The 22,566-nt window shown below is 54.2% G+C and overlaps 1 protein-coding gene across 4 annotated transcripts in view; it reads right to left on the reverse strand.

Annotated features, from left to right (window-relative positions):
• ABR (ABR activator of RhoGEF and GTPase) overlaps positions 1–22,566 on the reverse strand; it is a 175,248-nt gene that overhangs the window by 46,026 nt on the left and 106,656 nt on the right. For all 4 annotated transcript variants that reach the window (XM_027625396.2, XM_027625397.2, XM_035724557.1 and 1 more), the window contains exons 4-10: positions 18,273–18,458; positions 12,452–12,559; positions 9,711–9,771; positions 4,785–4,837; positions 4,064–4,204; positions 1,969–2,090; positions 282–447 (exon numbers count right to left, since the gene is read on the reverse strand). In XM_027625396.2, coding sequence (XP_027481197.2) covers positions 282–447; positions 1,969–2,090; positions 4,064–4,204; positions 4,785–4,837; positions 9,711–9,771; positions 12,452–12,559; positions 18,273–18,458 — 837 coding nt within the window. The remainder of the gene's footprint in view (positions 1–281; positions 448–1,968; positions 2,091–4,063; positions 4,205–4,784; positions 4,838–9,710; positions 9,772–12,451; positions 12,560–18,272; positions 18,459–22,566) is intronic.

A 22,566-nucleotide genomic window follows, 5' to 3' on the forward strand; every position in this document is an offset into this window, starting at 1 on the left:
TTGACATACACTAGGCAGCTCCCCATGACTAACCCTACTAAATTCTGAACACTGACTTCCTGGCCCTCCTTCCATCTGCTCAGTGCTAATGTGCCACGGCCAGAGTCTTTCCCCGAGCATGTCCTTGAGGCCTCCTACTCCTGCATCCTGTCTCCCTTATCAGACTCTCAAGTCTTACAACTTCCCCTCCTTCTGCCATCCTGCCACACCTGGTTTAAAGGGCCCCAAGGGAAAGGGCCACCCCACCCCCCATCTCAGCTCAGATACCAGGCTCTGCTCACCTCCTTCTGGATTTCACTCTTGAGGGCCGAGATCTTCATTTTCATGTCCTCCAGCTCGTGGTCTGGGAAGGGATGCACCTGGGGGCTGGCCTCAGACTCCTCGGGGGATGGAAACACTAGGTCGGCCAGGGGGATGTACCATTTGCAGTCATATTGCTGGTGCTTCCTGCAAACAAGCCAGAGAAAGACATGAGCGAGAGAGAACTTGGCTCTTCAAGCCTGAACTGCCAGAATCAGAAGAACACCTGAGAGGGATTTGTTAAGAACTTGTCACAGGCAAAAATGATCCGTGTCCTTGAGGAGTCTGATCGGGAAACCCTCATGTGGAGAAATGACAGTCAGGGTCTAGGGTCAGGCAGCAGGGAGGGCTCTGGACCTTGGCCTTGCCAATCTTCAGGCCCAGTAGGACTGATGTTTTTAAACACTCCAAACCTCTAACACTTTCCTATTCTCCATCCCACGCTCTCCCCTCCCCCTAGCCGATCTATACTTAGCTCATAGTCATTGTCCTTTGGGCTGGAGATGGAATACACATGTTATTCTTAACCCTGATCAATAGAGGTCACGTGGGGGTACTGGGTGGAAGATTATAAAGCCACATCCAAGCCCAGTGGGTACTAGTGCCGTGGTTCGTTAGTAATGTCTGTCACGGGCAGAGGACTAAAGGCACAGATGTGTTTGCTCATTATGACTGCCATCTGTGCTCTAGAACGATCTCATTTGTGATCCAGTCCCAGGGAGTCCCCTGCTTTACTGAAACGCATACTAACCTCTTCTTCCCTCACCTTCCCCAGGACGTGGGTTCACCCCTCTGACGCTGGCCTCTTAGTGCTGAGAGGAGCATGAGGCTTGTCCCCCCGCCCCCAGTCAGTGTACTTGGCACACGGCAGTCGATAAGGAAATGGAGGTGGAACAATGTGGGAATGAGTACCGCATGACCTCTTTTGCTCGTGGCACAGGGCGGACCCCACTCGCCGGAGGCAGGGACGGAGGTGGAAGGCAGCGCTCAGGTCTGACTATAGCTCAGATCGCATCTTTTCTACCTCTAGTCGTGCGACCTTGGGCAACTGATCTAACTTTTCTAAGTCTCTCCTCTCCTCTGTGAGAGTTTTGGGGAAGACTGGAAATCATAGAGTCAAAGCATTTGTCATGGCACCTGGAATGGCATAAGCACTCAGTAATGACGGCAGATTTAATGAATATTCACAGAATCGCAGTTAGCAAAAATTTAGAGATGTCTAATAAAAGGAGAGTGCTTAAGTAAATTATGGCATATCCACTTGTAACATCACGCAGGAAAGTAAAAGGATGATTACAAAGATTAGGCAGAGCCTGGGAAAATGCTTATGACGTGAAATGGAAAAAGCAGAGACCAAAATTGGGCATTCACTCTGATTACAAGTACATGAAAAAAACATAAGAACGTTTAAAAAAACTGGAAGGAAATATAGCAGCAGGAGACCGATGCTTATGTTCGGGTCGGTGATGGGTTTTTCCCCCCTGTAATTTGGTTATATTATCTTTATAATTAAAAACATGATTTATTTTTAGAAAAAGGATATGTAGTAAAATGAAATTAATTAATCGATTTTTTAAAAGGAAAAACTAAATGCCAATTGCCTCCGGTGCTAGGGGGCTCCTCAGGGGGCAGAGTCTAGCTCCCTCCCACCCCGCCCCCTGGACTCACCCTGCAGATGTCTTCTTGAGCTTGGCACACAGTAGGACATCTGTAAAGAGGAAGACGTGCCGCAGCTTCCGGGAGCTCTCCGACACTTCCACCAAGAAGCCGTCCTTCACCAGCTGTCGCGTCTGAGGGAGATGGCACACCCACCCCCACCTGCTCAGGGGGAGTCAGCCCAGAGCCCAGCCCACACCGGGGGCACCATCCAGCTGGGAGGGGCTGCAGGGAGGGGCGTGGCACCTGGTGCTTAAGGTCACACAGACATGGGCTTTCTGGTTGTAATCTGGGGCAAGTTCCCTGACTTCCCTGAGTCTCAGCCTTACCATCTGTAAAATGGGGATAATGATGGCTGCCCTGTAATGTTGGATTCATCAAGATGGTATATGTAAAAGAGCCCAATGCCTGGCACATAATATGTGATGAATAAATGGTAGATTTATGGGCGCCTGGGTGGCTCAGTCGGTTAAGCGTCTGCCTTCGGCTCAGGTCATGGTCCTGGGATCGAGTCCCGCATCGGGCTCCCTGTTCAGCGGGGGAGTCTGCGTCTCCCTCTCCCTCTGCCCCCACTCCTGTACTCTCTCTTCCTCATTCTGTTTCTCAAATAAATAAAATCTAAAATAATAATAATAAAAAAAATTTTTAAAAATGGTAGCTTTCTATTTTCCTGCAGCGGTCAACAGCTCTCACCTGGATAGACCCTAGTCCAGAATGACTTGGTTCCTCCACACTGGGCCATGAACACTGCCCCCGCCCCTGGGGAATTCCCCCAACCCTGCCTAAGAAGTTGATCTTGTTTCAGTTCAGCCTTGACCCACGGGCCCTCTCGGTCTGTTTCAGTGGCCTCTGAGTGGATTCTACAGCCGCCCTCAGGTGGATGGGAGACACGGGCTACCTTTGGTGGAGCTGTAGCAGCTCCTGGAGGACCCTGCAGCCATCTCTAATCTGGGTCCTGGATGGGTAAGAGCATTCTGCTCCATGCAGAACCTCCAGTTTCTGCCCTGACACTCTCACAGCCAGCAGGCTTCTCAGGGGCTGTCGCGATCCATGTCAGCCTTCCCTGTATTATATGCCTTGTGACCTACCTATGCTGCAATATGTAGGTGAGCATGGGAGAAGTATCCAGTTAACACGATCTGAAACTGACAGTGCTCTAAACCCTTTGGAGATCTTTCAGATATCCTTGAGCCAAACAAACCAATGACATTCCAGGGCTTGCCAACCAGGGCTGGGAGTTGCATATGGGGGCAGCTCTCTGTGCCCCATTTGTCATGCTCCAGACCCCGTCCCTCATTACTTCCCTCCCCAGGAGACACTGGAGGCTCAAAAATGTAATAAAGGAGCATAAACCCAGCTAGTCTTCACTCCTAAATGCCACTTAATTACCTCTCCTGGACAGGAAGCACTGTATAAGGGCCAGGCTGTTGACCCATGTGAGTAACTGTCCCTCCAATTCTTCAAATCGCTTCCCCTCTCTGGGGTGCCCCCACCCGTCCACCAAGAAGGGCCCCCAAGGAACTGGAGCTGCTGTACCACATCTGCACCTGGGACATTCCAGCAACCTGGCGGCCTTAGCCACCTCCCGCTCCAGCCTTTCTTAACTGTTGGGCTCACTCCCTAGCTCTTACCCCACCTGTTCATGCAGGCTCAGAGCTCCCGCTCTCAGATTCCCTGAGCTCCCTCAGGCTGAGCCATTACCTTCCAGGGGACCCTGAGGCATCATACTGCCCACAGTGGGGGTTTGCATTCAATAATGCCATAGCCACAGCCCCTGGTTTCCCTGGTCTGGGGGATAGTGCACAAGGCTTGCAGACAGATAACCCCAGCTAAGAATCCAGTTCCAACACATATGGCCAAGAGACCTTGTGTCAGATCTGCAGAGACTCTCTAGGCCTCAGTGGACTTATGAAGATTAACAGGACACTGAACGTAAAGCTCCCAGGGCCTGAAGACCTTCTCTTGGCTGGGCACGGGAGATGAGGGTTAGAGAGGCACCGAGGATGGGACAGTGGTGCCCATCTGAGCAGGAGAGCAGGGATGGGTGATGTGGCCTGCTGCGCCCTTCTCAGTCCGGGTGAGAGGCGGGTCTGGGTCCTGAGCTCACCTCCCCTTTGGGAGTTGTGACCGCGGTCCGTCGGGGGTCAATGTCCTCATTGATGCTGGACAGGAAGTTCTGGGAGATGCGGAGGGCATCCTGGAGCAGCGGGTAGTCTGGGTGGTCCACAGGTGTGTGCTTCAGCAGGTCCTGGGAAAGGGTGGGGTGGTGAGTCGGGGGCAGCAGTTCTGGGGCTCAATGAGAAGACAGTGGGGACTCAATCTTCACCAGAGGAATTCCAAGGCGGGGCACTAAGGGACCCATGCTCTAATCTGGTCATCCCTGTGAAATCTGAACTCAAAATGAGGGTCCAAGAAGCAGGGGTGAGGGTAGTGGTGCCCCTTTATTACTACTAAGTCATTACTCTTCCCCCTGGCAGAGGGAGTCAGGTGGGGTCTCATCTCCCCAAGCAGCTGGGAGAGACACCCCTCCATCCACCCCCACAGCTACTCCAAGGACCCTGGAGACCAGGAGGCAAGGGGTGGGGAGGTAGGAAGTGCCTGCCTCCATGGCAGCATCTGGTCAAATGTCGAACTTCAAAGCCAAGCTATATTGGGGCCCTGGCTCCGCCGGCATGGTTACCGAGGCCAGGCAGGTGCAGTCAGGGCCCAGGGCCACTCTGCCAAGCTCCCCAAGTGGGTGGTTCTCAGTGACTCCAGCGCCTGCCCCCGGGCTCAGTCTCCCACTGAACTCCTAGCCCTGCTCTGGCCATTCAGGGGCTGACACTTACATGGAGGACCAGGGTGCTCCTGGTGACGCGGTCAATGGGCTTGTAGAGCAGAGCTGTTGGCAAAGGCAGGGACGACACAGGACAGATGAAATATAGGGAGCAGCTTGACACCTCAGAGATGAGCCTCATCTCTCCACCCGCCTCAGTGCCCCCCCCCCCCACCGGGATGCCCAGGTGCAGGCAGCCACAGATCCGTTCTTCCCCAGGGCGGGCTGGACGGCACCCACACAGAGATATGCAGCACTGGCAGCCCAGGTCCCCTCCTGCCTGCCTCATCTCATCTCTTGCCAGACGTAACTTCTCGAAGGGCCATCCCACAGGCCTCTCCTTGTCTGACCAGGCTCAGAGCGCATGAAGATGCTCCTCCATACCCTTAACCCAGCATCATACAGCTATACCTCGCCTCACCCCACAGAGTTCTGGCACACTTTGGTCACGTCCGGCACCCCAGAATGCGGGAAGGAGACATGATGCTTTTCCGGGGAAGGTGGCTCCTGCACATCCAGTCATTCTTATACTCCTCTGGCCCAAGGCCTGGCATCGCCAGCTGGGAACCACAGGCTTTGTTCTGACTCACATGGGCGGCCTCATCTCCATGAGAAGACCCCCCTCCATGCCATCAAACTCCCCGACAAAACAGGACAAGCTGAGGGCTAAGGAGGCAGGCCAGCTCTTCACACAAAGCCTCTGCTCTCAAGCAAGTGGCAGCTGAGGGAGCAAAGATTTCCCGAAGGAATTCAGGTGGGGCCTCTGGGAGTGCTGAAGAGGCTGGGGGAAAAAATGCAGACTCAGTGGGGGACCCCCCTTCCCCACATCCCTTGGCCGACCAGGACAGCAAAGGAGGACTGCTGGGGTTCAGTGGGGACAGGTGGCGGCAGCAATTGGCTGACCACACTTCCAAACAAAGCTTCCTGCAAGCAGCTGTGCCTTGCCCCTCCCAAACATACGTGCTTCAGCCTCAGCCCTACACCTGGATGCCTCTGTCCGTGGGGTCGTGACCTCCATCCTCCTGCCACAGGGGCAGGAAGAGGCAGGATGCTGGTTGTGACAGTCGCAGAGCTGACACTCATGCCCTAGCTAGTCCCCAAACCAAAGAGTCCCCTGAAGCCCTAAATATAAATACCCCATGCATTGCTAAGCAGACACTTCGGGGAACGATCTGCTGGCTCCGGAGAAGATAGAGTCTCAGTGGTATGCCATGAGCCTTATCTGCAGTCTTTGCTTGGCTGCCCTTTAGAATCACTGGGGGAGCTCTTAAAAGAAACAGCTGCCTGTTCCCCTCTCCCCACCTCATCAACTAAATCCCAATCTCTGCTGGGTGGAACCTGGGTATCAGCATTTTTAAAAAACTTCTTTGCAGATTCTGATATGTAGCCATTGTTGAAAACCACTGCCTTATGCCAACACACTTCCCATGACTTGTCTGTAGCCCCTTCTTAACGTGGCAATTGTGAGAGACCCTCCCCATGGTCTATGTGAGCTCAAAGGAACACGACCAGGCTTGGGTTATCCTGGGGCAGTGAGGGTAGAGCTCAGTTATCAGCCCCCCCGGGGGGGCGGTGAGGGGGCCCGTACTGACATTATTTAGAGCACCCACCTGTGGCTTAGCTCATGTTCAGGGGGAAATCACACCTGAGAACAGCAAAGACCCAGGAGAAAGTGCAAGTTCAGCAGGCCCCTGCTGGGTTGGGCCCTGGAGTTCCAGCTCAGGGCAAAGCCGATACTGCAGCGTCAGCTCCCTCTGTCCCTCTCTCAAGTCCCAGGAGGAAGAGGTTTCTGACTAAGCTCAGCGGTCTGCACAAATGGTGGGCAGGGTTTCAGAGGGGTTACTGATACGCCTGCGGTCACCTCAAGTCTACCTGACCGGGGATGTGGAATGAGTGCCCACGTTGGGGGAGAACAGCTAGGAGGAAAGGTGGGGGGGGAGGGGGACTCAGGGAGAAGGCCCTGGGGCCACAGTCAGATAGGGAGGGAAAAAGGGGAGGAAGAGCCACCCCAATTGTTCTGTCGGGTCCCCTGGACAATGCAGGGTGAGGAGCCCACCCTTCCCCTTTCATCTGTCCCATGGCTCCAGCAGGCTGGGCTGCTTCCTGCCCCCTGCTTCCCCTACCCTCCCTTCTCTTCACCATGCCATTCCTGTTCCGGAGACAGACACCATTCACCAAGTTGCAACGACTGTCTCCCCACCTCCTCCAGGAAGCCTTCCCTGACCAGGACTTCTGCAAACAATACCCACAGTGTCTGAAAGTCAGACCACTGACATGAGCAAGCTGGCCTCTCTGTAGTTTGCTGGGTACCTAGTCTGTGTCCAGTGGCATTTAATATGTGCTATTTCCTCTGATTAAAAAGAGAAGCAATTATCACTAGCCCCATTTTACAGATGAGGAAACCTCTCTAAGGCACAGAGAAGTTATGTAACTTGCTCACAATAACAAAGCTGCAAATGGCGGCTGGGTTTTGAATGTAGGTCTACCCGTGCTCCTAACTTTGAGCTGTCTTCTTCGGTATGGGAGGGCAGCATCTGCAAAAAGCTCAGCGACCCTTGGGAGGATCCTTGGAAAGATTCACCAGGAAGAAGTGGGTAAGCTGGCCTCTTCTGCTACCAAGGTGGGCCCCCTCCTTGGGGGCCTGGATCACACAAGACTTCCTTTTGCATGCCACCCCCAGCATCTGGCTCAGAGACCTGCAGAGTGGGTGCTCAGCAAATAACCATTAAGCCAGAGTGAGCCCCAAGTGCAGAATCCACCACCCTGGGGCCCCCAGAAGCAGCATCCCTTGGAAGGGCTGAGAAGATTCTAAACAGTGTGGTTGTAAAGGGCTTGTTCTCTCCTCCTTCCCCACTTTGAAGCTGACTTCAAAGACAGTATCACAGGGACCAAAGAAACACTAATCTCCAGTCCCAGGTCTGTTTCACTAAGACTAAACTCCCATTTGGGAAGGGAAGAGGAAGCCAAGGGCCAACCGCACTTCTTTTTTAAGGAGGCAGAATTGAGACCTGACCCACTCCTAGGCGAGACCAAAGAGAGCATTTCTCCTCTGATCTTCGAACGGGCCAATTTCAAGTCCATCTCGCCTCTTGAGCCCGGCCTGTCAGAATCCGAGCCGACAGGTGGGGGCACGGGGCAGCTTCTGGCCAGTAACTAGAGTTCCCACAGCTGTCCTGCAGGGGCAGCTGGAGAGGGGCTGCCTCAGGGGTTCCTCCATTAAGAGCGATCCTCGACCCTGGGAGGGCCTGAGCAGGTGAGCAGACAACAGCCCCTCCAGCACAGTGGCCTCTGAGAAAGAGCCCAGGAAACCTCATCATTTCTCCTCCAGCAAACTGCCACCCCCCTCCGTTCAGCCTTCACCAAGGAGCTCCAGGTTACCACGGAGATGTGAAGGCAAAGTGACTGAGAGGGTGCAGACAAAATGCCTGGTGGGAGGGAAGAAGGTCCTAAAACCAGCCGCCTGCCACTCCAACACACCGGGGCCCAGGGCAGCCAGCCCCTGGAGGCAACACTTGACCCTCCGCCCCCGCCAAAGACAGCTTGGGTCATCCCTAAAGCACTTCTTGCCTCAGAGGGCAGCGTCCACTTCCAGACACCTCCTTGCCTAGGCCTGCTTCGGCCCCTGCTGAGCTAGAGCCCAGCCGACAGCATGCGCCTGTCCCAGGACCCCCGTGCTGAGGGAGCTGCACAGAGGCTGCCCTGGGTCCCTTCCACTGACCGGTGGGTGTGTGACCTTCACAAAGCAGCAGCCTGCCACACCCCCCCTCCCATCAGCATGCACCAAATGCCAGGTCCTTAGCTTGAGGGTCTCCCGTGGCTACAAACAACCCCCTGGGAGCAGCCCAGTTCCCTCCTGCTCCCCCCAAACCGGCTCGGTTCTGAAGAGAGAATGTCTCGAAGGCAGCCTGTGCACTCAGAGCACACAATACCCTGGCGGCTCGAGCTCCTCTCCTCTCTCCGGAAACAAAGAAACTCCCAACTTGTCCCTCCAGCAGGGGCTAGCGCCCCCCTGGGCCGAGACACCGCTGCCCAGACCAGATGCCCCAGTCTGACTGGCCCCTGCTGACCCCCCTCCAGCCCCAGGGCTGCCACGCCTGCAGGCACAGCCTTGTCACTTTCTCTCCTTAACAGCATCTCCAGGAAGTTGCCCACTGCCTCCCAAGCTAAGTCTTGGGGAGGGGGTGCCTGGATGCTTCTAGCCTGGCCCTTCCATTTCCAAGCCACCCTGCCCCTGGCAGCCCCAGACTTCAACTCCAGGCCGGAAGCTGGCCAGAACAGGGGCAAACACAGATCCAGCCACTTGTACCCCCTCCCTTCCCTGCCGCCACCCCCCCCCCACCTTGCCGGCCACATGCCAGCCCACTCCAGGCAGCCCCCAGAGGTGGGAAGCTCTGGGAAGCTACACCACCTCCCAGGAGAGGGGGCCTGGGTTACCATAGGTGCAGTTACAGCAGAAGCGAATGATGAGGAGAATTTCCATGGCAGCCTCCGTCCCAGCGGCTGGAGCTTGTGGCCATCGCTCGGTGGCTCCCATCAGCAGCCCAGCCACTCAGCCACCTTGCCCGCTGCTGCTGCACAGCCTGAACCAAGCAGCCGCCTCAGAGCGCTCCTCTAGCAGGGGGAGGGGCGGGGCGGGGAGGCGCGCGGGGAGAGGAGGGGGGAGCGCGCTGCCTGCTGGCATCCTAAGGAGGGGCACGTTTGTAGCTGGCCGGCTGCCTAGGGACAGAGGCTGGATTCCTCGCATTTGTGCACCACACACACACACACACACACACACACACACACACACACACACACACACACACACACACACACACACACACACACACACACACACACACACTCACTCTCCCATGCACATGCTCACACAAGCAGGGCACCATAGTCTACAAAGCAGACAAAGGAAGGTGACGATTATCCAGCCCGCTCCCCAGAGTACCTTCCATAGTGACTGATGTGTGGCTGTCCTTGGAGTCCTTGGGACCTTTCACTTTGAGTTCCTGCCGAACAGAGGGGAGGAATCACTATGTGGCCTGCCCCCTGAACCTCCCCATCCCCCATCATAGGCAGAGCAGGAAGAAGCGCTCTGAAACCCAGGGTGCAAACAGGAAGACAAAGACCAAAGCACAGGTCTCCCCCTGACTCAATGACTCCAGACTCCCTGTGCCACACCCATGATCTCCTGGAGCCCCATGCAGTACCGAGGAGGCTGCGTATAGGCGGGAAGGAGGGGTTCTGGGTACCAGAGAGGTCTGGAGCAATGATGCTCCTCGGACACGCCCCTAACGCCCCTCCCCGGTGATTCCGAGGGCCTTCCAGAGAGGTGGCAAGAGCGGGATCCCCCAGCAGCAGCCACTATTTACGGGTCTGTCCACCATCAGCCCAGAGTACATGGGATTTCAGAGGACAAACAGCAGGTGTACCAGCACCTTAGGGTGCGAGCAGCCCTGGAGATAAGGAGCGAGGGGTCCTTTGCACCTGGGGCAGAGACTGAGCTCCACAGGGCAGTCCCACCTAGATCCTACCCCGATTGAGAGGGATTCACCCAGCCCCCAACCCCACCTGCCACCCCCCACCTACAGGTGCCTGTGCTAGCATCAGGGAGGAAACTGCAAGGGAGGAAGAGGCCACACCCCTCCTGGTCCCCAAGCAAAGTGACCCGGAGTGAGCGCCGGAAAGAGACTCTAGGGATTGCTTATCTGATCCTCTTTTCTCTGCCTTTAGAGAGGTTCCAGCTCTAGCCCTTGGCGACAGACCACTAGGGCCCGCAACTGGAGCTGTAACGCAATCCCCATTTGCAGGGCGGAGTGCACGGAGGGGGCCTCCAAGTGGGGCGTCAGCAGGGAGGCCAGGGTGAGGGGAGGCCAAGGTCAGGAACCCAGGGGATGTTGCCTGCTCTGCCCGGAAGGGGGGACATGCCCAGGCAGCAGGAGCTCCACATTTCCTACTCCTGCCTCAAGCTGTTTCTGGACAGAGAAAACCCTAGGGTCTGAGCTTGGGAGTTGGGGTGGGGAGAAGGGTCCCTGGCAGGTGTGTCCCTGGTGGCTGTCTGGATTCCTGGCTTCAGGAAACTTGCCTCCGTGCCCCCCTCCAGTGTAGCCTAGAGGTATGACATCGCTCCGGCTGCAGAGGAGAAGGGCCCTAATTGCAGTAATTAAGTAGAAGTGCCAGTATGAAGCGACAGCGTCAGCGCATGAGTCAGGGTGAGAAGCCACCTGGCAGCAGGCCAGGGGGCCAGCTCTGCCGCTGGGGCCGGCAGGCTGGGAGAGGGACTCGGGAGGAGTGCAGGGGTTTCTGCCAACCAGAGAATGGGCAGTCAGCCTAGGCTAAGAGGAGGCTCACCACTCTCTGGAGCAGACATAACCCTGGGCAGCCTTGGACACATATCAGGCGGATCCAGTTTGTTCCCAGGGAGGGTTGGGAGCCATGAGGGGAAGCACCATTTCTCCGGCCTTGTGACTCCATGTAGAGGGACTTCCCCACCCATCTCCGTCCTCCCAGGCACAGGGTGACTCACCTGATGGCTGCGGCTGGGAGAAGAAACGGAACTTAGCTCCCTGTTTCCATCCCCGGTAGATGTGTTTCATGGTGGAGGGCAAGTGTTAGCAAGCCCAGTGTGCCTACAGATCCAAGTCCACATTTTTCCAACCCGGCTTTTACTAGTAATCGAGCTGACATTTTCATCTCCCTCTGTCCAACTTGTGTGCTGCCTCTCAGCTGATTCCAAACTGGAGCAGAACCCATAACCCCAGGAGTCTCACCAACACTACCCTGCATCCCACCAACTTTTCTAGCATCAGAGCAGAGATGGGAAAGCAAAAGGTCCAGAGAGGCCTGTAAGGCAAAATTTCCAAAGCTGCAGGAGGAGCCCTCCCTGCCCTGGAACCAGAGGTTCTCCTGCCCCAAACTTGGAGCTGGGGCTGTGACTGCCAAGGCCAGTAGCTTGGGGAGCTCACGGGGATCATTTTGGCCCAAGACGGAGGCTGTGCTGTGCTCCTGGAGATTAGAGCTCCTCCCTGCCACTTCCTGAAGAGGCAATGGCAGCCAATGACACAGCTTGCCCTGCAGAGGAGCATGGAAGGAAGGCTTGGCTGCAGCAGCAGGGACAGGCAAGCTTCCAGCCAGAGAGTGTAGGGCTGCTTCTCACAAACGGCCCTGGTCCTCTCTCTGTCGTGCAATTGTAAGGATCTTAAAAGATTACCTAGTCCAGACCTCTTCCAATCTTTCTGATCATAAAAATCACCCGGGAAGCTTGTTAAAAATAGACTCCGGGGTCCCACCCCAAACCCTCTGAATTAAAGCTCCAAGGAAGGTGTCTGGAGATCTGCATTTTAAACAGTGCCCTGGTGGTTCTTATCAAGCAAGCTGGGGGTGAGCTGAAGAATCCAGACACCTCACTTGACAGAAGAGGAAATAAGGCCAAGAGAAGGGAAGTGACTGGCTCAAGGTCACCAGTGTGAGAATACTGCCTTTTTTCTTTTTTGTCTCCTCTGTTCTAATACAGAATAACCTAAATAGAATAACAAAATCAAACACATCGTTATTCTTATATTAAGAGGGAAAATATCAAGTGCGAGAAAGCAAATGTCAGTCTAAGTTGTTATCCTCAGGGGAACCATTTCCCTAACCGGCAACAGGCCTGGAGGCCGGAAGGCAGGGGCCGTGCAGGGAGCTGCCCACCTCAGAGATCTTCTGGAACTGGTTGTTGGACTGGCTGCACTTCTCAGCTGTCTCCAGAGCGACTTTGTAGTTATCCACAAATGCTTTGTACACGCCAAGCTGGCTGGCCTGCAGGGGGAAGAGGAGAGAAAAGGGAGGGCAGCGGGATGGGGGAGAGGATTAATGAATGGATGGAAGCGTAAGCAGGGCACCTGGAGCTCCCTTGGCACTTGGAACCTCTAACTTTGCTCCAAAGGGCTACGCTGGAACAGAGGCGAAAGGCAGGATGAACATACTACAGTATCCCTTTGAACTTGACAGTTTCCATGGAAACCAGCTCAGCCAATAAGGTTAACAAGAGGGTACTGGGGGTTGGGGGAGCAGGGGGCAGGGCCTTTGTTGGCATGCTAGAAATTCAACAGCATTTGGCTTTATTTAGCATCATAAAGGTCTCCCAGGGTTTGAAGCCCCTTAAGGCCTCACACGTCTTTCACATCCTGGAATTAGCTGGAGCAGGGAGGGCACGTGGCCTGCTCAGTACCCCACTGCCCATGCTGAGTGTAAGGCACAGCATTTAAAGGTGCAGTCCCGGGGGTGCCTGGCTGGCTCAGGCGGTGGAGCATGTGACTCTTGATCTCGGGGTGTGGGTTCGAGCCCCATGCTGGGTGTACAGATTACTTAAAAAAAGAGGTGCAGTCCCCACTTCCCCTGGCCTCTCTCAGTTCCTGTCCCCTCATCCTCAGCCTCTTAAGGAGCCAGAGACCCTACCTGCCTCAGTACACATTTGCATGTGGCTCTGAACCTAACACAAATTTAATTCCTCAAATATTTATGGAAAGTCTTCCTGTGCTTTGCATATGCATTTCCTCTTGAGAGAGTAAAGGGTGGAAATGTGAATTAAAAAGCACAGTGAGATACTATTTCATCCCCATCAATCTGGCCAAAATTTAAAAGTCTAATGATATCAAGGGTTGGCAAGAATGCAGGGGAAATTAGAGCTTTTATAGACCACTCACGGGGATGTGAGGCCTGTTATTTGGACAGTAATTTGTCAATAACTGATAAAGCCGAAAATATGCACAGCTTGGCCTACTCCTTAGCAAAACCACTTCTACATACAAACCCCAGCGCTCTGGGGTCCCGTTCAGGAGTCAGTCACTACTTGTAGTAGGTGAGCACCTGCGACGTGGCTAGTCCAAATTGAGATGTGCCGTGTGTGTGTGTGTGTGTGTGTGTGTGTGTGTGTGTGTGTGTGTTAGAGAGGGAGATGGGGCAGAGGGAGAGGGAAAGGGAAAGAGAGAATCTTAAGCAGGCTCCACGCCCAGCTTGGAGCCAGACTCGGGGCTCAACCTCACAACCCCGTGTGTGTGTGTGTGTGTGTGTGTGTGTGTGTGTGTGTGTGTGTGTGTTAGAGAGGGAGATGGGGCAGAGGGAGAGGGAAAGGGAAAGAGAGAATCTTAAGCAGGCTCCACGCCCAGCTTGGAGCCAGACACGGGGCTCAACCTCACAACCCCGTGTGTGTGTGTGTGTGTGTGTGTGTGTGTGTGTGTGTGTGTGTGTGTGTGTGTGTGTGTGTGTGTGTGTTAGAGAGGGAGATGGGGCAGAGGGAGAGGGAAAGGGAAAGAGAGAATCTTAAGCAGGCTCCACGCCCAGCTTGGAGCCAGACACGGGGCTCAACCTCACAACCCCGAGATCGTGACCTGAGCCGAAATCAAAAGTCGGATGCTTAACCAACTAAGCCACCCAGGCGCCCCGAGATGTGCTCTAAGTATAAGTACACATTGGATTTCAAGGGCTTAGTCTGTAAAAGAGAATGTAAATTATCTTATTAAGTTTTAAATATTGATTACACGTTGAAATGACAGTATTTTGGATCTCTTGGGCTAAATACATATTTTTTAAAAATACATTTTTTTTTAAAGATTTTATTTATTTATTTGACAGAGAGAGACACAGCGAGAGCAGGAACACAAGCAGGGGGAGTGGAAGAGGGAGAAGCAGGCCTCCCGCAGAGCAGGGAGCCCGATGTGGGACTCGATCCCAGGACCCTGGGATCATGACCTGAGCCGAAGGCAGACGCTTAACGACTGAGCCACCCAGGCGCCCTTTAAAAATACATTCTTAAAATTAATTTCATGTACTTATTTTTACTTTTAAGTATAAGGCTGCTAGAAAATTTAAAATTATATGTGGCTTGCATTATAGTTCTGCTGGAAGCACCGCTCTAGAGAAACCTGCATATGTATGTAGACCCAAGGAGATGTGAGCAAGGGGATTCACTGCTTCACTCTTCCTCCTGTGGAAAGACTGGTAACAGATGCTCACAAATAGGGGAATTCATACTCACACAGTTAAATGAATGAACGAGATCTATGAGTAGTAACACTGACCAGTTCCTAAGCAACTGTTGATCGAATTGCAAAATACATAAAATACGTACATTTTAAAAAGTACACGTAATGCCATAAAAAGATACAGATACATGATAAAAATACAAACTGCAGCCCAAGAAGGCAACACACCAAATTCATTCCAGTAGCTGCTTCCGGGCTGAGCAGAAGGGCACGGGGAAGGGAGAGAGAGACTTCATCTATAATACTTTGTTTTCTTGATTAAAAAGTCTTTCTATCTTCAGAGCTCAACATCCCTTAATTCCGGGAGAGGAGGGCACAGTTGTTTGTTACATGTATTCTCTAGAATTTCTGGTTTAAATATTGTGCAATGAAGCAGCGAAGGAGGTTCAGCTGCTACTGGGCTTCCTCCGGGGATCCCACCACAGTGCTGGGGAAAGCGGGCTGCCCCGCTTGGACCCACCCTGGACCACTCTGCTTTCTGCAGAATCTTTGTGCTCCTCCAGATCCCAAAGAGGTGGGGCCGGTGGAAAGTGGCAGGCAGGAAGGTGGCAGGTGGGGGGCCAGGAAGGCCGGAGAGGAAAATGAGAACTGGCATGTTTGCAGAAGAGCCAAGGCCAGAGCCGTGCAGATCGCAGCCCCAGATGGGCCAGACTTGGCAAAGATGAAAAATCTGGGGGGAAGTGCAGGAAGGGATGAATTCAATGGCTTTTCCAGGGGGAGTACTGGTCCCCCAGTGTCCCAAGCTACAGGGGAGGTGCTAGACAGTTGCTTCCTAAACCAAAGTAAAAATCATTGCTTTTCTTCTTCCGGGGATGTGCTCTCCTTGTCCCCCTTTCCCTTAAGAACATAAGGGCTGGCTGCCCAGGTTGGAACACTATCCTCCCATCCCATGGCCCAAGGGGGGTAGCAGGAGGTGAGTCAGAGCAGGAGCCACCTGGGCGGAAGGCCCGCGCACAGGGTCACTGACCATCCCAGGTGCTGCCATCTCCACGGTGTAGCCTCGTCTGTAGAGCCTAAGGCCGGCCTGCCATGGCCATTAACTGCCAAGTGGAGGTTGCTTGGAAAACAGCAGCCTGGCACTGGGGTGATCTCATAAAACAAATAGCAGAGATGCTAATTCCCTTCCCTCAGTAATGGAGACCAGCTGAAAATAAACTACCTCCAGATGCCTGGACTGCCCGGGCTCCTCCCCAGCCCTCCCAGGCCTGCAGCTCCAAGGGCTGCGGGTAGCAGTTCACGCTGCTGGGGGGAGGGAAGGGAGATAGCAAATCCACGACCCAGGCCTGCGGAGCTGAATGGGGGACGCTGGTGACAGCAGGGTCCGAGTGACAAACATAAACCGGGACAGCCTTTTTCCACTGTGCTCTGGCCTATGCAGCCCCACCTCCCTCACCCCCCAACCCCCCTCACCGCCCCACCCCCACCTGTGGTTTGCTCTCTTATGCCCTCCGGAGGGCTGATCGGCTCAGGCTCCCGGGACTAGGCCGGGAGTGATCACTGGGTATGCACGGTCCCTGAACTGGGGCAGGTACTCCGGGGCTGCTGGACCCAGGAGCGTGGGGTTCCCCTGCAATACCACCTTCCGGGGTGCCTCTCGCTAACCATAGCAACAACAACGATGATGGTGGCAGCAGTGATGGTAATAACAGTAATGCTAACGGCTGACTATTGAGTATTTACTAATTTACTCTGTTCTGGGCCCGATTCCAAGCACTTTTCAGGTATTAACTCACATAGTCCTCACAACAGTTCAATGAGGTAACTACTATTATTATCCTCTTTTTTACAGATGAGGAAGCTGAGTCACAGAGAGGCTGTGCCCAAAGTCACAGGTTTAATCTGTGGCAGAGCCAGAATTCAAAGTCAGCTGTGGCCGGGGCGCCTGGATGGCACAGTCGGTTAAGTGTCTGACTCTTGCTTTTGGTTCAGGTCATGATCTCAGGGTTGTGAGATGGAGCCCCGCTGGTGAGCCCCACACTGGGCTCTGCACTCAGCGCAGAGTCTACTTGGGAGCCTCTCTCCCTCTCCCTCTGTTCCTCCCCACCTCCGTGTGTACGCTCGATCTCTCTCTCTCTCAAATAAATAAATAAATCTTAAAAAAAAAACAAAAACCCCAAAAACCCCAAAGTCAGCTGTGGCTCTAGAAGCTATATTTGTCCCTACAACACTGTTGGCCTCTTGGGACACAGACCTCAGGCCCTGTGATGTCCCCCTCAATGCCCTCCAAGTTCTCCCTAGTCACAGTGGTCAAGGTCATGGTGCATTCGTTCATTCGTTCGTTCATGTATTGAGTACGGGGCTGGTTCTGGGGTCTACTGATGAAGAAAATACAGTCTGTTCTCCCAGAGCTTATGGTTTTAGGGACACGGGAGGTTACCGTTTTCACTGAGGGGATAAGCATAGGGGCTGCATTTGAAGGTTGGGGGAAGTCTTCTCCAAGGAAGTCACTTCTAAACTGGAAGCAGTTGAGGAAGGACATTTCAGGCAGCCAGAGCTGCAAGAACAGAGAGGTCAAGAGTGTCTGCTGCATGAACTGAGAATAGAAAGTTCAGGGTCAGGGGGCACAAGGACAGAGGAAGCAGCAGCTAGAGACCAGCCAGAGGCCTGGACAGAGGCCAGCATGCAGAAGGTCTCATAAGCCATTCCTCAGAGCCTGGCATTTATCCAACGGGCAAGGGGGGGCCACTGAAGGGATTTAAGTAGGGAACAAGCGAGGTCTGGTCAGGGGCTCGGCTAACTCTCTTCTGCTGCTAGGTAGAGGTGGGGGGCTGATGGGGAGGCGGGCCTGGAGGTAGGAGCCACTCCTGAGGTGAGGGCCCCAGAGGCGGCAGGGAGAGGTAGGCAGCAGTGAGCATCCTCCGGAAGTGGGGGTGAGGAAGGAGGTGGGGCAGGGGAGGTGCCAAGGACTAGTCCAAGGGAGTCATGGATGGACGGGGGTTGGGATGGTGGCAGCACCCACGCACACAGAGGCAGGAAGAAGAGCAAAGAACTCCGGAGACAGTAAGCTCCGTTCTGAACATGCTGTGAGCCTGAGGCCCTAGGAGTGAGTATCCAAGCAAGAGTTTTCTCCGGTGTAAGGAAAGTACAGGCCTGTCCATTCAACCAGTCCCACCACGGCAGGGGAGCTAAAGGAGAAGCTCTGCTCCCTGCCCACCGCCATCCACACCCAGAGAACAAAGACCACGGACTGGCAGTCTCCTTGCTGCCTCCTGGGCTGGCAGAAGTTATGGGCAGGGAAAGATCAGGGAAGAATGGGGTTGGGGGTGCAGTGAGTCTGACCTAGGGGGTCCTCCAGGGGACACAGCCAGAGACAGTCTCAGAGCTAGGCCCAGGGCCCCACAGAGCAGAGGGCCAGGCTTTCCTCCAGGGCTCAGAAATGACCCAGGCCTTCGAGGAGGCCAAGAAGGCTGGGGATGCCTGGACGTCTCCCAACACCAGCAGCTCCACGGAGGCACTGTATAAGGACCGTCCGTCGACGGAAGACTCACCAGCTTCTGGAAGAGGTGGCCCATGGTGACCTGGCTGTCCCACTGCTGCACCTTGGGGCAGAGGTTGTCATAGAACTCCTTGTGGATCTCATAGATGTCCTGGATCTTGTAGAAGATGGTCTCGATCTGTTGGATGGTGAGCACGGGCTGGGAGGTGGTGGCTGTGGCCTTCAGGGGTTTCATGGGCTGGGAGCCAGGAAGGAGAAAAGAGAAGGTGAGGGGCAAGAAACCAGATGGGCCACCAATTTGCCCTTCCCGCGAATTCGCTGATTCGCCCTTCCCGCAGCTGGAGTGGTGCCCAGACAAGGCCACGGAGGGCAGGGCACCTGAAGTGTGGTTTGCATCAAGTTGCTGCTGTCATAGGTTCCAACGAGCGATGCCCTGCTGCAAGGAGGGGGACCCTGACAGCCAGGGCCTGGTCCGGCAGCCCTCCCAGGCCCACGGGTTAATGCCAGGACACATTTCCCCCACGCCCTTGTCGCCCAAGGGGTCCCTGGCCCCCAGCCTGTACTGGGTTCACTTTTGGTTTAACAGGATCCACGCCTTTCTTCCACGGTGGCCTCATGTGTTGAGTTACCAGCTCCCTTGTCACACATCCGTGGAAGGGAGGGTTGACTGGGAACTTGAGCCCTGAGCTATTTCCTTCCAAGAAACAGAACGTGATTCTAGGATTTGGCGGTAGAGCCTCAAAGAAACTCAAGACCAATCTCAGCTAGACTGACATTTCAAGTTCCCATCCCTTAGTATAGGGAGAGCGAGCAGGTGGCACAGATGCCACGGTCCTACCTCCTGTACCCATGGCAGACATTACTAGTCGATCACAGCGCTCTTTCTCACTGAGCCTGGTCCTAGTCTCAGACTCTCCATGCTGAGGTTGACATGTGAGATGAACCTTATCTGTCAACTCAGCTTATCTCCACCAAGATGCTCTAGGGGCTACAGGTGGAGTGGATGCAGTGACAAGCAGTAACTCAGGACCACTACCTAACACTGGCGGGGAGCTGCAGCTGTCCCCTTAATGCCCAACAGTAGGACTGTAGGAGACTGTAGGAGAATGGGACCTGGGTGCATTTTCTTCAGTGTGATTTTCTGTATTTTCTAAATCACCTAAAATGAGTAAATATTAATTTTATAATCGGGGGGGGAAAGCTATTAAAATTCATAGTTGAAGCAAAAAAACATCCTGATATCAAAAGATGAGGAACTCTTCCTTGCCTGGCTTTCCCTCAGCCCCAAAGCCCCCGAAGATGCCTAGACTGCCCTCCAGAGGACCTCCAGGGGACAGGGTCTGGACAACTGCCACCTAAGAGAAAGTATGGGATGGGCAGGTACATTTACGCAGAAGAGAGAAGCCTGAGTCAGACGTGGTTAATGTTCTTCATCTAGCTGAAGGGCTGTGTGGAAAGAGGCCTTTGACTTAGTCTGAGTCACTCTGGAAACCGAGGAACAGCCAGGAGAAGTCATGGCAGGTATGGACTCACTAGAGCTGACCCTCATTACCTCATGGGATTGGTTCCAGCCAGAGAAGCATTCTAGCTGATAACGGGCGACTTAGTGTTGGACTGGATGGAACAGTGACATTAACAGAGGCCAGAGTTATCCCTGGCTCAGTCTGAGAGAGGACCAGCAGCTCAAGCCACCACAGCAGCCAACTTCCAGCCACGCTTCCTGCTCTCCTCCCTGCTGCCTCTGCTGGTGGTGGGGCCTCGTCTGTCCATAAGAGGAAGTCCATCTACCCAAATACCCAGATGATGCTCTGACTTCCAGCTCCCTTGTCCTCCCAGCTCTATAAAGTCCAAAAGGGAGGATAAAGGCAGGGAAAAGCAGAGCCCTCCTTCTGACCCTCCTAGTGCTGGAACCAACTAACCCTAACGTCCAGGCTTTGCTAGGGCAGTAGGATGGGGTTTTCCTTAGTGCAGGCCAAGAGGTGTGGGTTTGAGTCTCAGCTCTGCCACTTAATAGCTGTGGGCACGTCACTTAGCATCTGGGCCTCAGCAGCCTCATTTGTAAAACTGGGATAATATTACCTTCTCAAGAACACTGATGGGAAGGATCAAAAGCCATAATTTATATAAAATATCAAGTATGTGCCTGGTACCCAGAAGGCAGCCAAAAATGTTAGCTGCCACCATTATTATTATTCGCCCCACAAATAACGTACCAAGTGCCTAATGTGAGGCCAGACCAGGTATTCAGTGATTCACCACAGACGTCCAATCCCTGCCCTGTGGAGCCTCCCGTCCAGTAGGCGAGACAGACAAAACACAAGGAAACTGTCAAACACATTATTTCCACCTAAATGCAATGAAAATAATAAGAAGGAGACCTCCTGAGCCAGGGTGGGGAAGGACAGCTTCTCCCAGAAGGGAACATTTACCCTGAAATGGAAGCCTGGGGGCTCAGAGCACAGTATTCCTCAACACCGGTCCCAAGGTGGGCATGGGCTTGGTGAGAGAGAGGAGCTGGAGAAAGCCAGGTAGCCCAGGTGCAGTGGGCAAGGGGCAGGGGGGAGGCGCAGGGCCAAGGCAGGGCTGGAGGACTCGGCAGGGGCCAGACCAGGCAGGGGTAAGGAATGTCGCTTTTAAGCCCTTGCAATGACCCAGCTTTCCCTGAGGGGATTTAGGCAGGGGAGTGATGGGGGGGCCAATTCTCTTTTCGGGAGATTATTTTTCTGACTCATGATCCTTGCTCTGGAGAACATGATGATCCATTTGGGTAAACTGGACCAACACACATGAAACAATGTAGTACACAAAGCCAGATAGGGCATTACCCATCTTGGGCTGTAAATACCAACCAAGTGGTCCCCAGGTTGTGCTGGTACAGCTCAGGGGCTTCACAGAGGAGGTGACAGGAACTGGGCCTCGAAGGTTGGGAAGGTCTGAGCAGGTGGAGGGTGGGGTGTGGGTAAGCACGCCAGGCAGGGAAACAGAAGGAACCAGGAGCCAGAGGAAGGGCGTACTGTTCTCCCAACCCTAGGTGGGTGGCCCCACTCAGCTTCAGGGCTCCCAACATTCTGTGAAGGATACGGAGCTGTTCCTCAAGATCGCTGTCCTTGTTTATCCTTTTTTCCTCCCCCCAGCTCTGGCCCCCGGAGCCAGTGGAGGGACAAGTCAGCACAGGGTCCCAGAACCTCTCCTCCTCACTCCTGCCTGGGTGCCATCCCCACACAGAGGGGAATAAAGTACCTAGGGCGGGAACAGCCCTGGGAAGATGAAGGGTCAGGACTTCTCAGAGGCTGTTGGGTAAGCACTCCTCGGCCACCCAGGCGAAGACAAGACCCAATTACTCTGCTTCCTCCTCAACTTCCCACTCTGCCTACAAAAAAGGAAGAAATGGGTGCTCACCAGCAGTGGGTCACGTGGACGGGGCCTGCACTCGGGCCGTCAGAGGGTTCTCTGGACAAAGTCGGGGACCTTTGGTCTCAGCCCTGATTTCGCTTGGGGGGAAGGGAAAGTGGGGGGCGTGTGTGAGCCCGAGCTGGCCAGAGACCCTTGAAGGCAGTTACTTTTATCTGGTGAAGCCCTGAATCCAGGCCTCAGGGCCAGGCGGCTACAAGGCAAAAGCAACTCAACACTGAGCTCAGACCCAACACTGTTCTTCAGCCCAAGTGCTAGCATACTTCTACCTCCTCCCAGAATCCTGCTGCAGAAAGCAAGGCTAGCCCATTTCATCCGGGGAGAAATGGATGCTTAAAAAAAAAAAAGAGGATCACTGAGTGATCTGGGAGTCAAGCCTGGCTCTCCATTTCCCACAAAGAGCTTCTCAGGAAGAAGGGCCAGGAGGGTTCTGACTCATAGTGGGACTTCACACAGCCGTCTGTCGGCTCTGTCCCCCGGCAACCTGCCTTTCGAAACAGGGGAAAGAAATCAGCCCACTTCCTCCACCTCCTATCCCAGAAGGCCTGGAGGCTGCTAACGTATCACCTCAGTTACTCCTCCTCCCGGAACCCAGGGAGGGAAGCATCATTAAGCTATTTTAGTGATAAGGAACCTGAGAACCCCAAAGCAAACTGCCAGAATGAGAGGCTGAGAAAGGAGGGCCCGTGGGGCCTAGGGATGGAAAGTCCTGTAACAATGGCCAGAGGCAGCCCCTGAGCTCACTTCCCACACTGCCCGCGGTAGGTGAGATGCAGAACAACACGCATTTGGTTTGTCTCCCTTCCTCCACGCCCCACTTTGGCCCACTCCGTTTGTAATCTGAGCCAACCAGGAACCCAGAAGTTTCCATATTACCAAATCTTGCCCCAGCCAACAACCCAGGGGGCAGGAACAGAGGTTCTTGCGTGGGTCCC

Source organism: Zalophus californianus, chromosome 16, assembly GCF_009762305.2.
Source record: "Zalophus californianus isolate mZalCal1 chromosome 16, mZalCal1.pri.v2, whole genome shotgun sequence".
NCBI classification, from domain to species: domain Eukaryota; kingdom Metazoa; phylum Chordata; class Mammalia; order Carnivora; family Otariidae; genus Zalophus; species Zalophus californianus.